This window comes from Chiloscyllium plagiosum, chromosome 15, assembly GCF_004010195.1.
Source record: "Chiloscyllium plagiosum isolate BGI_BamShark_2017 chromosome 15, ASM401019v2, whole genome shotgun sequence".
Taxonomy (NCBI): Eukaryota; Metazoa; Chordata; class Chondrichthyes; order Orectolobiformes; family Hemiscylliidae; genus Chiloscyllium; species Chiloscyllium plagiosum.
Window position 1 is genome coordinate 9,090,914 of NC_057724.1, and position 15,247 is coordinate 9,106,160.

Below are 15,247 nucleotides of genomic sequence, written 5' to 3' on the forward strand. Positions count from 1 at the left end.
AGGCTGTCAATCCTTTACAGCAGTCAAACCTGAATATTATCACAAGCCTCATTTGTGTTAAACATATTTTCACCAAGAACAGAGATTTGACAAAGTAGGATCTGAGTTCCATGAGAAACAATTGAAACCTGGACAAATATGACCTGAGTAGGGGAGAGAACATAAATTTCTAATGGGTAAATCATGTCTAACAAAATTAATTTGAACATTTTGCAAGAATTAACATGACAGATAAAAGAGTACAGATTGACTTCCAGAGACATTTAACTGAATATGCTCAAGATTCCACTCAGAGAAATATAAGTACATTTCAGGAGGTATATCTCTGACACACATCAAAAATTGATTAGCAAGAATAACAGATAAGTACTGCAGCTGGTTTGATGTGACTTCATGTTTTCAACAAATATCCCACACTGGGTTTTGCATTTTTCACCAGTGATTGAAGTGAATAAATGCAAAGCCATATATTAAAGCTTGCTGACAACATTAAGTTAGGTAGCACAGTAAGTGGTGCTGAAAATTGCAAGGAGTCATTCTTAGATTAAGTGAATGGGATTGAGCTCAATGAGGCAAGTTTCAATCACCGCCTTTGGACTCAAGATGTATTCATCCCAGTAATCTTTAAATGATGAGGTAAGTAAGAAATATAGACGAGAAGCAAGATTCAAGAGTGCAGACAAAAAAAAATCATAAAAACATAACAGACAGGTACAAAAAAAATCTGCAAGTTTAATCAAATCTTATCTTTTATCTCAATGGGTTCAAATAGAAAGCAGTAAATGCTATGTTACAGTTTGACCACAACTGGAGTTTTGGGTACAATTCTGTATTCTGCTCCTCTGGAAGGATTATATTAAACTTGAAGGAAGTCCAGCGAAACTTCACCGGATTTAGATTAGGGAAAAAATAAATTTTATCAGAAAATTTCAAAACTGAGATTGATAGACTGTATTAGACAAGAATATTATTCCTATACTCCTGTACAAGAGTAGTGGAAGATGAGGAGAGGATTAAAGAGAGAATTGGGAGAGAGCAATGTGGGAATGAGACTGAGTGTGACTGTGTGGGAGGAATCCTGAGAGGGAGTAGTGAGGAGGTTTCATATCATGAATGGACATCTGAGATCTGTTACATGATATTCCTGCCCCTTGTAGGATCTTCAGGACACTACACTTTGTCTTGGGTGGTTACATGTGTATAGAGTGTCTCCTGCTGCTCCATTTCAAGCTGAGGATTTCTGGGTCTGTGTGAAAACTGGAGTCACTGTAGATGGTCAGGCAGGATGAGAGGTATCTGGGTCATACTTTGCAGAAGGTAATCATCCCACAGGCAGCGAGGGGTCAGTATAAAAATCTGATACCATCTGGAAGAGCAAGAAGAGACAGAAAATTCACAAGTCCTTGAGGAATGTGCCACTCCCAAACAAATGTTCCATGAGAGACTGCTGGGAGTGCACTATGCATGGTACACTGAGAGTCTAGACTCCCATACAAGGACTAATTAATTTGTTGACCCATTTGGGGAAATGTATGTCAGTTATAGGATGTTAGAACAAACGTTTTTACTTGTGATCTCTGTTGCCATTGGTTCAATGCTATTTGTACAAGGTAAAGATATGACAAATTTGAATAGTTTTCGATATGTTAGTAGTCTGGTTTTTCAGATTGTAGCATGATATTTTATGAAAAGTATGAATGCATGTTTGTGAGCAGCTCCACACATGCAATTGTTTCTGTGGAATTCATTGTTTCTATTCAGAATGTGAGCTGAATGTGTGGGCATGGAAATGCAATGAATAAGAAGAGTATATGAGGGTCCATGGTGTATGGCTGATGTGTTGATATATAGTGTTTGCAGGGTCACTAGAATGGAGTGGGTGGTTTGATTTGGCATGGATGGTATGAAGGGACATGGTGGGATTAATTTCAAATAGACTACTGGGGTCGTGGGTTCAGACATGAGTTGGCATTGAATTGTCATGATACAGTTGGAAAGGCAAGGAGTGAGCCCAAAGGGCTGAAAGTACAATCAAACAACAGGATGTATCCTGAAGACCCAAGGCTAATCTTAAAAGGGTCTATCACAACAAAGGGCAGACCACATGGCCACCTCCAATCTGTACCTGGTCACAACAGACCTGAATTCACCTCACACCAATACATCCCAGGATGGAAACAATGTAATTCTGGGTACTTCACACTGAGGTGAGTGTGCCATGATGGGAGATTTCCTGAAGAGAGCTATGTATCTTGTTAAAAAACAATCTATGCCATTATATGGTCCAAAAGGAAATTGAGTAAAGATGGGAAAAGGAAAAATAAGAAAGATATATGGAAAGCATTAAGAAAATTCAATTTGGATAACTAATAGCTGTTTATAAAGGAACAGTGGATCAGCTCACCTTGGTGGTTTTAGTGACCTCCTACAATTTGTATGAACTTTATTGTTTTGGTAAACATATTCAAAAAGTTTTTGCAACAAATTTTCAGAAAAAAACAGGTATTATTCTGTGAGCTTTTCTAAATGTTGGGATGATTTTCTGAATTTTAACGTAGCTGTTAGACAATTTGTATGAACTTTATTGTTTTGGTAAACATATTCAAAAAGTTTTTGCAATAAATTTTCAGATTTACAGAAAAAAACAGGTATTATTCTGTGAGCTTTTCTAAATGTTGGGATGATTTTCTGAATTTTAACGTAGCTGTTAGCTCATTTAAAGCAGCTCCATTCTCCATTACAATGTTGAGCAGAGAATTGAAACACATCTATGTCTTGTAAATATAGAGGAATGGGTCTGGGTGGGCTACTCTTCGGAGGGTCAGTGTGGACTTGCTGGGCCGAAGGGCCTGTTCCCACACTGTAGGGATTCTAAGTCTAAGTCTACGTCTACAAGGACATTGAATATTCATCAAGAGGAGTTTATCAAATTCTTTTGTGATTCAAAGCCAGAAAGAGAATGATTAAAAAATGTTGTTCTTACCTAAAGTTGCAAACAGAGTGTCGATTGCCAATGTGACCAGCATGAGGAAAAATAAAATGGACCATAAAGGTGCCCACGGCAGCTGTACAGCAATCTCTGGATACGCAATGAAAGCCAAACCAAAACCTAAATGGTGGATACATGTGATATGGTAAAAGTAATTGTGCTGCAAGGAAAGAATAAAGGTCCCTCTACTTCAACCAACAATGTACCAGGAAACCATTCTCAAAAGAGTGACCATTGTGACAGTTTCCCTTTATTAATTCACCTTGGGACACCCTTGAGTAATATCATCAATTCAGTGCCAGATTTGAGTTGTAGAGATATCTCCAAAATGTTAGCTTCAAAGTGTGCATGTTTCAGGCCATGGAGTGGCAGATACAGTTTAATTTAAATAAATATGAAGTGCTGCATTTAGGAAAGGCAAATCAGGGCAGGATTTATACACTTACTGGCAAGGTCCTGGGGAGTATTGCTGAACAAAAAGACCTTGGAGTGCAAGTTCATAGTTCCTTGAAAGTGGAGTTATAGGTAGATAGGATAGTGAAAAAGGCATTTGATATGCTTGCCTTTATTGAATATCGGAGTTGGGAGGTCATTGGTCAGGCCATTTTTGGATTACTGCATTCAGTTCTGGTCTCCCTGCTATAGGAAGGATGTTGTGAAACTTGAAAAACTTTCAGAAAAGAGTTACAAGGATTTTGTGAGGCTTGGAGGGTTTGAGCAAGGGGGTGGCGGGGATGGTGCTGGGAAAGAGGCTGAATAGGCTGGGGCTATTTTCCCTGGAGCGTCAGAGGTTGAGGGGTGATCTTATAGAGGTTTATAAAATCATGAGGAGCATGGATAGTTTGACCAGCCATCATCTTTTCCCCAAGGTGAGGGAGTCCAGAACTAGAAGGCATAGGTTTAAGGTGAGAGGGGAAAGATTTACAAGGGACCCACGGGGTTATTACACAGAGGAGGATGATGTGTGTAAGGACCGAGCTGCTACAGGAAGTAGTGGAGGGTGGCACAATTACAACATTTAAAAGGCAATGGGATGTGTATATGAATAGGAAAGGTTTTGAGGGATGTTGGCAAAACGCTGGCAATTGGGCAAATGGATTAATTTCGGATATCTGGTCAGCATGGATGAGTTGGACCGAAGTGTCCATTTCCATGCTGCACAGCTCTATGACTGTCAATGATTTTATTGTGATCAAAAAAAAATTGAGACTAATTCTGCACTGAACAATGTTTTGTGAGCAAGACTAAAATCTTGGACTCAATTTTAAAGCCAGCTGAAGCATACTCAGATCACCCACCATTTCTGTTCATTGTGTAGCAGCCAGCTCATTTATGTGGTGCAGTATTACTCTCAATCACATTGGACAGTCAGCATTATCTACCCTATCCATCAACAGTTACCCTGCTTGGAAGTGTTTAATTCTACTTAGAGACAGACCCGCTCCTCAATGGTCAGGTTTATTATTACTGCACAAAGTGATGTTTGAAAAGACCATCACCTCTGCATTAGTTCCCAGTAATAGTTTAACATTCCACAGAAAGTACAGGAGTTTAGAGAATACACAGAATGTCTTGATGCATAGGAGACAAAAGGCCCTACCCATATAGGTGACTGAAATACACTGAGAAAGCAGTGGGAGAATCAGTATTTGGATTAATTCCCAGATTATGGCTCCAAAAATATGGATTTTGTGCAGGAAGATCTGACACAAATGTCCTAAGTGAGTCTACCTCCAAACAACATCTTAAAAAATATTGACTCATCAATTCCTCAAATCCCCACCCTTGTCAATCAGTTACACTTAACCCTGATTAAGACTCAATGATAAAATCCATATATTTTACTCTTTTAGTCTTATCTTGTTGGAAATCTTGCAGCTGACCAACTAATTTGGAGTTATTCAGACTGCTGAACAAAATGCCTTACAAGCAAACTCCTGAAGCTCTTCCTTAAAGCGTAGCCAGTTCTCCAAGTTCAAGACAGGTTGGTCCAACACAACTTATTTTCCTTTCAAATTTCATGACTATCCTACAATTACCCCAGAGATTACAACAGCTCAGCCCATGTTTTGACTTTTTATAGCTTCAGGGATTATATACACACCCAGTAACTCTCTAATAAACTCATTCGTGATACATTTTCATCCCTCACCCTCGACGTGGCGGTTTTTAAAATCCATATATTTTAGTAAATGACCATTACTCAGTTGAGGCACCTTCTAAAATCACTTGATTGTGACCAAAGCTGTCGCTTTAGTGGTGTGTTGTTGTCAAACTTTGAAAACTCATGGTAACTTCACACATCCATGTAAATCAATGCCACAGTCTTCAAGAACAGAGGAATGATATTTAAGAACTTCTGCGCATTAGTCTCTACTTAATGAATAAACATGTCACCAATGTCTTGAATGGTTACAACACACAAGGAAGACACACAGTCTGCCATATCTGGAAGAGCAATCCATCTTGGTCACACTTCCTTGCTATTTACCCATCGCATGGAAATTATTGCTCTTCAGGTAATGAGCCAATTCTCTTTTAAAAGCCGTGGTTGAATCTTTCTCCATTGTTCTCTCAAGCAATACCTTCCAGATTCTAAACACTCGCTGTATAGATACCTTTTCCTCAAGCCACCACTGCTTCTTTTGCCAATTGCAGTGAATTGGTGACCTCTGGTTCTTCATCCTGATACCAATAAGAACAATTTCTCACTATCCATTCTGTCCAGACCCCTCATGATTTGGAATATACTGATTAAGTATTCAGTTAATCTTCTCTTCCCCAAAGAGAGCAGGCTGGGTTTCTCCAATCGATCCATGTTACTCAAGTTCCTTCTCCCTGGAATCAATTCCTGTGAATTTTATCGGTATGCTCTCTAATACCTTCACATCTTTCAATAATGCTTCCTAAAGTCTTTCCAAATGACCAGTTGTGACCATAGCAGTTTTCCATTCAGAAAGCACAGATCCTATTTACTTTTTTGCAACCACTATCTCAGCCTGCTCTTCCAGCTTCAAAATTGTGCAGATTTACCATTCAGGTCCCTCTGGTTTTGAGATGGTCATTGCCTGGCACCTGTTTGGTGTAAATGTTAGTTAAACATATCAGGCCAAGCCTGAATAGAATCAAGGTCACACTGCATATGAATTGGGACGGAGGAGTCACAAATAGTGCTGAAATTCTGTGATCAACAGTAGACATCTCCACTTCTGCCCTTCGATGGAGGGAAGGTCATAGATGAAGCATCTGTGAAGATGGCTCGTGTTACGAATTTCTGCAGCAAGGCCACAGGCTGGTTCCAAGACTACCACAACCTGACATGCAAGGCCATCATGGAAGCTAGCATTATGGAAACATGTAAAGACTAATAGGTTGGAGAAGTGAGCAACCTTTTATTTTCCTGCTGTATAAAATGTTCTGTCTGTAATGAAGTTGGTGAGGTACCATGACTATATGCTGGGCAACGTACTGTATAGTATAAAAGAGGTACAATTTCCCTACAAACTTTATCATGCTCCTGTGAAACATGTAACTCCTATCACCATAATGGAAGCCTCGAAAGGCAGAGCTATCACACTGAGCTGAAGAACTAAAATTGCACAAATTGCTTGTATTGATGTAATTTGAATATCTGATCATACTGTCATTTATCAATGTTGTTTCAAACCATTTATGCCTGAAGATTCAATGGCTGTTGTTGCTTTACTAACAAATCCTCATTGCAACCCTGACCAAAAAACTTCAGTTAACCCAAGACCTGCACAATACCCACCTACAAACCACCCCAGCCCACAACTCAAAACATTTTGAGTCCTAAAGGATATCCCCTCAGTTGGACTTTTACTTAACTAAATTAGCGAAATTTTCTCGGAAGATGCCACAATATTTAATGGAACTCCAAACATCTTCAGGACCAATCTCCTCTAATTTGTGAAAGTCAGTTCAGTTCATTCTGCAGTTATAACTAATCGGATCCAGACTGTGCCAACAGAATAGAGAGGTTGTGGTTTGGTGAAATATGAACATGTGTAAAAGCAAAGTGGATACTGCACTTACCTGACTGGGCAACCTCAGAAACAGGCTTCCCTTGAATATGAGCCAAATGTCCAAGGATAGAGAAGATGACAAATCCAGCAAATACACTTGTACCACAATTAACAACACAGACAACAATGGCGTCTTGGTAACAATTGTTGTGGAATTTGTTGTAGGATGACAGTGCTATTAAAGTACCAGAACCCACTGACAAAGAAAAGAAAATTTGTATTGCAGCATCTTTCCAGACCTATAAAATAGCAGGAAAAAGTCATCACCATCAGGAAATCACACTGAAGTTTTTTGTATACATACAATTGCATTTACCACAAGAAACCTGCAGTGTGTTTGGCTCCCAACTTAATGGCAGGACTAAATGAATTAACTTTCCACTGATAATTGCTATCTCTGTTAAACAGTATATTGTATCCCCGTCTTCTACTCACTGCCAGATTCTTTCCAGGAGCTTTGATGCTTTTCCCCTTTCAATGTTTTCAATTGAATGGCTTGATTCTTTCCTGGTTGCACTGACTCCCAGTGACCTCTATTCTTTTATTCAAAACAGCATCAAGGAATGATTTTAACTACCAAAATAGAGGCTTTTAACTAAAGAGAAGAAAGTCTGTCTAAATTAAAATTTAGGTCTGAACATTGGTTAAATTCTTGTCACAATTCTGCTTTTCCAGTTAAATAATATTGTGGTTAAAGACATGACTCAAACATGTTTACATTAGTCTGACATTTCACTGCAAAGTTTATTGATGAATTGATTGTAAGATGTTAAAAAATAATCAGTCACAAGAAAGGAATACAGCAGCCGTTTCATGATATTCCATCCCATCCTGTACAATTTTTAAAAGTCTAGTTATATTCCATTTTATGATAACAAAGAACTGCAGACGCAGGAAATTTTAAATTTTAAATTTTAAAATAAATTTGAATTTTAAAATAAAACCTTAGATTAAGTACAAGATCCACAGCAAGAGTTTGACTGACCAGAAGTACATCTCTCAATGTGTGTAATGCTATAATTGTCAATTATGTCACTTTGAGACTGATGAGGCAACTGAAATTCTATGGATTATTCTGGTATACGTACATGACCCTCTGCCAGTTTGGAGAAGTCCGATTGGATTCCAATGTAGAATTCAATTCCTTTAGAGGCTCCCTCCAGGGTAAGCCCTCGGATCAGGAGTACGATCAGAATCACATAAGGTAATGTCGCAGTGAAATAAACCACCTGAGCACGGAGAATAAATTGTTAGGTATTCCCATATTCCCCATTTAAAGCATTCAACTTAACTGAACATTAAGGCACTAGGATTTTAATCAATGCAGAATTTAAATCACACATTATTTTTCTAAGTTACTATATGTACACTAATGTAAAGTTATATGTTGAAAGGTAAGATTTTAATTCAAAGATAAGGAGTTTGCTGTCACAGGAGAGAGATTTTGGAGAGATTGTAATCCATTCTGGCCTATAAACTTGCTATGTCAGAGACTGTTCCCACCAATCCAACCACCAACAGTAATGCAAGGGGATAAAATAGCTTGTCAGCAAACACAAGAAGCTGAACACATATCTTCAGAGGTGTGCTGTTCTATATTGCTGTCCAGTAAGTTTACATCACAGCATGTTTGATTTCATGTTTGAAGTGGGTGGTAAGTACAAAGAATTTGTCCTTTTGGGCTAAAGGTCAGGGTTCAATACATACATAAGGTAAGTTTGTGCGAAGATTTGTAGCTCGGGTGCTCGTTGTTGTGGTTCTGTTCGCCGAGCTGGAAGTTTTTGTTGCAAACGTTTCCTTGCAGAACACCGCTAGTAACTGCACTCCAAGATGAACCTTTACCATCAACTACTACCCTCTTTCTTCCAGCCAGCCAATTCCTAATCCAAACCTCCAACTCACCCTCAATGCCATACCTCCGTATTTTTTGCAGTAGCCTACCATGGGGAACCTGATCAAACGCCTTACTAAAATCCATATACACCACAACTACCGCTTTACCCTCGTCTACTTCCTAAGTCACCTTCTCAAAGAATTCAATAAGGTTTGTGAGGCACGACCTGCCCTTCACAAAACAATTCTTTTGGATATAATTTCAGTCATCTCAAATCCAGACATGGTGGAATTTGAATTTTAAAATAAAACCATAGATTAAGTACAAGATCCACAGCAAGAGTTTGACTGACCAGAAGTACATCTCTCAATGTGTGTAATGCTATAATTGTCAATTATGTCACTTTGAGACTGATGAGGCAACTGAAATTCTATGGATTATTCTGGTGTACGTACATGACCCTCTGCCAGTTTGGAGAAGTCTGATTGGATTCCAATGTAGAATTCAATTCCTTTAGAGGCTCCCTCCAGGGTAAGCCCTCGGATCAGGAGTACGGTCAGAATCACATAAGGTAATGTCGCAGTGAAATAAACCACCTGAGCACGAAGAATAAGTTGTTAGGTATTCCCATATTCCCCATTTAAAGCATTCAACTTAACTGAACATTAAGGCACTAGGATTTTAATCAATGCAGAATTGAAATCACACATTATTTTTCTAAGTTACTATATGTACACTAATGTAAAGTTATATGTTGAAAGGTAAGATTTTAATTCAAAGACAAGGAGTTTGCTGTCACAGGAGGAGAGAGATTTTGGAGAGATTGTAATCCATTCTGGCCTATAAACTTGCTATGTCAGAGACTGTTCCCGCCAATCCAACCACCAACAGTAATGCAAGGGGATAAAAATAGCTTGTAAGCAAACACAAGAAGCTGAACACATATCTTCAGAGGTGTGCTGTTCTATATTGCTGTCCAGTAAGTTTACATCACAGCATGTTTGATTTCATGTCTGAAGTGGGTGGCAAATACAAAGAATTTGTCCTTTTGGGCTAAAGGTCAGGGTTCAATACATACATGAGGTAAATAAAATTCCCCAGAGTCCCTGTACCAGTGACTGAAACCCTTAAAATGAGGGACACATTGCAGGGGGAATTACTGCTGTTCTTTCCCTCAGAAGAAAGATTTTCAGGTCGTTCTCAGGCCTGAAGTGCCAAATAACTTTTATGAATCTCCCACTCTCCAAAGAGACACTGTTAATATCACTGGGAGATAAACCAGCTACTTCACAAATAACTTGCAAGCTCGAGTTGTATTGTTACAGAAATCTGTATTTTGACAGTTGTTTTAATTCTGCTCATCACTAAATTGTTTACCTTTCCTGAAGATTTGATTCCTTTTGATAACGCTGCCCCAACTATTAGCCAGGCCAGAAGCAGACAGAGGGCTAAATACCAGACTATCTCCCCAGTCTTATCCACTGAACTTGTACGGCGTAAAACCACTTTACTGAACAAAATAACAATAGAAAACAGTTTAAGGTCAAATTTCTTTGCACAGAGAACCTTCATAATGTTAACAGGTTTTGTCTCGGTATTTTTCAATTATCCTTTTGAAAGATATTATTACACATGTTTGGAGCAGATGGGAAATGAACTCAGACCTGCTGGCTCAGTTGAAGGGACATTACCACCATATCACATGGGATCTTCAAGATTTTGTTTACACTGTGAGCATTGATGAAATTCCTCAGATTGTAAATTGATTTAAAGACATTCATAAGAAATGATTCATTGACTGCTTTACCATGCACAGGAACAAAGGGAGGTTATTTAACCCCTTCATTGAATTCCTGACTATAGATATGAATACAGGAACAGAGGAAGGCTATTTAACCCCTTGAGCCTGTCCTACCATTAAATGGGTTTGTGACTGATCTGGGACCAGACTTCCACCACCTCAGCTTCGTCCTTACTCCTTAATGAAAGAGATACTAGCCAGAGATGAACAAGGAAATCTAGCAACTCATGGAGACACATGCTGAATGCAAAACTTACCAACCCCAGCAACCTCTACAGCTACACAATGTTCTTTTTAAACGTTGGAGAAAAATAGCAACTAACATGCTAAAATGTATGGGGAGGATTACATCCTCATGACTGATAACTTCGTCCAACCAATTATTGTTTGACGAATTGGTAATATGATGAGTGCAACCATCACTGAAATAATTCCTACCATTGTCAGTTTATTTGGCATATCAAAGTGGATATGATCTAACAATGGGTCGCAGATCTTCGCCAAACCAATCTAAGACATATGTGTCAAACGAGGAGTGATTCATATCCCCTTATCAGCCTAATTTCCAGGGTTCAGAAAAAACTTACAAGGATGTTGCCAGGGTTGGAGGATTTGAGCTATTGGGAGAGGTTGGATAGGCTGAGGCTGTTTTCCTTGGAGCGTCGTAGGTTGAGGGGTGACCTTATAGAGGTTTATAAAATCATGAGGGGCATGGCTAGGATAAATAGACAAAGTCTCTTCCCTGGGGTGGGGGAGTCCAGAACTAGATGACATAAGTTTAGAGTGAGAGGGGAAAGATATAAAAGAGACACAAAGGGCAACTTTATCATGCGGAGGCTGGTATGTGTATGGAAAGAGCTGCCAAAGGAAGTGGTGGAAGTGGTACAATTGCAACATTTAAAAGGCATCTGGATGGGTATATGAATAGGAAGGGTTTGGAGGGATATGGGCCGGGTGCTGGCAGATGGGACTAGATTGGGTTGGGATCTCTCGTCAGCATGGACAAGTTGGACTGAAGTGTCTGTTTCAGTGCTGTACATTTCTATGACTCTATAAATGTTTCTATATTTCTATAATTATTAAATGGACAATAGGTACCTGTATAAAGCAGTTCAGTACATCTGTTTGTGATTTCTTGTCTTTGAAAAAAGGGTAATGCGATGTTATATCTCAACATCAATGTGTGATATACTATTACGGAACATGGTCATGATGCCAGCAATATATCATGGCATGTGATGTAATGGTATAAAGTTCTCAGTCTCCATCTTACTGAGCTCTGTCCTCTTGCAGCATGATGCTGAGAAACACACTACAGCACATTTGAATTACTGAGCTTGAGTCCAAACGCACAATTGTCAGTGACTGTAGTGTATGTGTGTAAACATGAGGAGCTATAATAAGTCGATTGAATTCTTTAGTACTACATAGCCACATCTCATCCTTACATCCTAGGAGTGAATATAAGTGTCATAGTGTGATAGTTGCAGATCACTAGCATGTTACGCCATATCAAGTCAAGGCCAGAAAGAGAAAATACCCAAGGAACTAATAATAAAAAGGAATTTAAGCTAATTAATCTCAGCAGTGAAAAAGTATTGGAAGAAACTAAGTGATGAAATACCAAAAGATCTCCAGCACCTAAGGGAGTACATCCTATCTGAAAAGAGGTATCGAGAGAGATAATGGACCAATGAGTGAATATTTTGCAGAATCCCCTGTGGTTTAGAATGGTATCAGGGAATTACAAATTAGCAAGTGTACCATTACATTCCAAGAAAAACAGGAAAGAGAAAATAAAAACTGACCAACCAGACAGCTAACATCAATGGATGGAAAAATGGTTTAATGTATTATCAAGAAAAACTTAACCCATTACAAACATATCATACGATACATAGTTACTAAATTGGAAAATCATATTAAATTAACTTATTAGTTGCTTTCTTGGTTGCAAATAATGAAGAATCACTCTGTATGGTTCCCTTGGATTTTCCAAAGTATTCAGTTGTGCCACAGAAAAGATTAATGTACAAGTAAAATGTTCATGGAGTTAACGGGGGCACATCATTATGATTTTAAAAGGCAGATCATACTTGACTAACTTAATTGATAATTTTTAATGTAATAATGGATAATGTTGAAGGAAATCCAATGTATATTATATATTCGATTTTAAAAATACATTTGACATATCTAAAAAACTGGTTCACAAAATTAATGCTTATGGAATTGGAGGACGAGTGTCCAACTGTGTTTAAAACACGGTTTAAGTGTTGAATACAGTGAATTATGGGGATTGTTTACTGTGATAGTGAAGGATAATATACAAGGATCAGATTGCGAAAGAAACCAGACTTCAAGAATTGGTGAGCACTGACAATGTTACAAATTGGCTCCAACTTCAGACCATCAGACTATAAAACTTGGAGTGGATGTAAGGCCATTCGGCCCATCGAGTCCACTCCGCCATTTAATCATGGCTGATGAGCATTTCAACTCCATTTACCCGCACTCTCCCTGTCGCCCTTAATTCCTTGCGAGATCAAGAATTTATCAATCTCTGCCTTGAAGACATTTAACGTCCCAGCCTCCACTGTGCTCCATGGTAATGAATTCCACCACTCTCTGGCTGAAGAAATGTTTTTTAAATTGGCTGTATTATATACTGAATAGATTTATTCCAATAAGAACAGGTTCCTTTTTTATGCTAACATCTCTCAAAGTATTTTGTATACCATGAATACCTGAGGACTGTGTTATAGATAAACTTGCAATGTTTTTGCATGAATTGCGATCCCAAACAATAATAAGCAGCAGCATTTTAATAGTGCTTTTCATGGCTTTAAGACTTTACAAAGTGTTGGTCAATGAAGGAAACATTAGGGAAGTCAAATTAGATAATACAGTGGAAAAAAAATCAAATGAGCAAACAATTAATTTAAGGGAGTCTATGGCAAAGGAGCATAATGTGAAAATTAGAGCCAGAGCCTTCAGGAGTGAAATTAAGAAACATTTCCACAAGACGGCTGGAAGAAATTTAGAACTCAAACATACAAATAAGAATTGATGCTTGATTAAAAGCAGTGCTGGATAAATTGTTAAATTTAAATCTATCAAATCTAAGATATAGTAAAAAGGATAATAACTGCCCGGTTAAAATCCTCCAACTTCAAGCATATCCAATGAAAATGTGTCAGCTGTGACTTCACCAGTGTGGACAGGTTATGGTAATGCTTTTCTCTGATGTATTTTTGAACGAAGCTTTAGTTTCTAACTTTTCCCAATGCATTATACCAATTTAAATACTGCTGTGCTAACAATACTCATGCTTACAGTGGGTGTGGTGTCTTTATGTTTAATGGAGGGATGATAATTATTGAGGATTCTTCAAATTCTGCTTCTGAGTTAGGTCTCAGTTCCATACTTATCAACACGAGTACAGAAGATAATGTTACTACCTGACTGCATCACCTATCAGAAGTATGAGTGAGAATGGAAAAGGAGCCCCTGAAAATCAAAAAAAAGAACCTAAACATCAAAGTGGAGTGTTCAAAATCTAAAAGGAGCTCTTGAAAGAAAGATATTTTACCTCTGTGAAATGTTCATGCAGGCCAAATGGACAGGTGGATGGCAAACCGGATTTCATCCAAAGACATGTGAGGTGATGCTTTTTGGCAGAAGTGATGAGTCGAGGCAATGCAGATTTAATGGTATAGTTTGAAAGAGTACACATGATTAGAAGTTGTTGGCAGTTCTTTTATATTGATCATTGAAGGCAGCAAGATATTGGAATGTAAATGTGGAGAATTGATTAACACAGACAGAAAGCAGAGAGCAATGTTTTTAAATTGGCAGGTTTGCCAATAACAAACAGAAAGGTCAAAGAAATGTGTCAGTGTAGCTCAATTCCCTGAGGACCATACGGCATTGAGGTATTCATACTATTCCCTAGTTCATCAGACTATAGCCATGTATTCCTCATGTCTGTCCTGGTCCTCCTGGGCCATCACAGCATCCTCCCTTCCAGCTACCTCCTCAAATAAAACTCACATTCTTTCATCTCTTCACTTCTGAGACATTACCCTTTGGTAGAGTCAGGTTGTGGAGAACATGCAAACAACTATGATGCCGGATACTCAGTTTATAGTCTACAGCATTGTACTTGATCAGTTGAGGCATCTTCCTCAGTAGCCCTATTGTGATGGTTTTGTGCCTTTAGGAGAGATGTATTCTCTGTTGTTTCTCTTGCAGAGAACTGTGGACAGTTTGTCTGCAGCAGGCAGGCAGTTGATAAATAGTTTGGCAATATCCCTCAGGTGTTGTTTTTTCATGAGACAAAAGAAGCATGAGCAGTGGAGTCAGGGTTCACACAGACCCAGGAAAGTTTTAGTTTTTCTTTTAGTTTGTGAGATGGTTTCTTCTGCTGCTGAGCTAACAGCTTGCCTTCTCTGCCGTTAGAGTCTTAGGTGAGAGGCTTCCTTTTAGAATTAAAACGAGGCAGATATGGGATGCTTCCTATATTGGAACAGTTGATAATTCGTACTTAAGTAAAACATTATCTTTTAAGTATTTCA

The 15,247-nt window shown here is 38.5% G+C and overlaps 1 protein-coding gene across 1 annotated transcript in view; it reads right to left on the bottom strand.

The window, feature by feature from the left end:
- LOC122557087 (sodium- and chloride-dependent neutral and basic amino acid transporter B(0+)-like) overlaps positions 1 to 10,599 on the bottom strand; it is a 15,401-nt gene extending 4,802 nt beyond the window's left edge. Inside the window, exons 1-3 of the mRNA XM_043704382.1 lie at positions 10,247 to 10,599; positions 9,325 to 9,465; positions 7,046 to 7,274 (exon numbers count right to left, since the gene is read on the bottom strand). Of these exons, the coding sequence (XP_043560317.1) occupies positions 7,046 to 7,274; positions 9,325 to 9,465; positions 10,247 to 10,441 (565 nt within the window). The 5' untranslated portion in view covers positions 10,442 to 10,599. The remainder of the gene's footprint in view (positions 1 to 7,045; positions 7,275 to 9,324; positions 9,466 to 10,246) is intronic.
- Between the last annotated feature and the right edge of the window lie 4,648 nt (positions 10,600 to 15,247).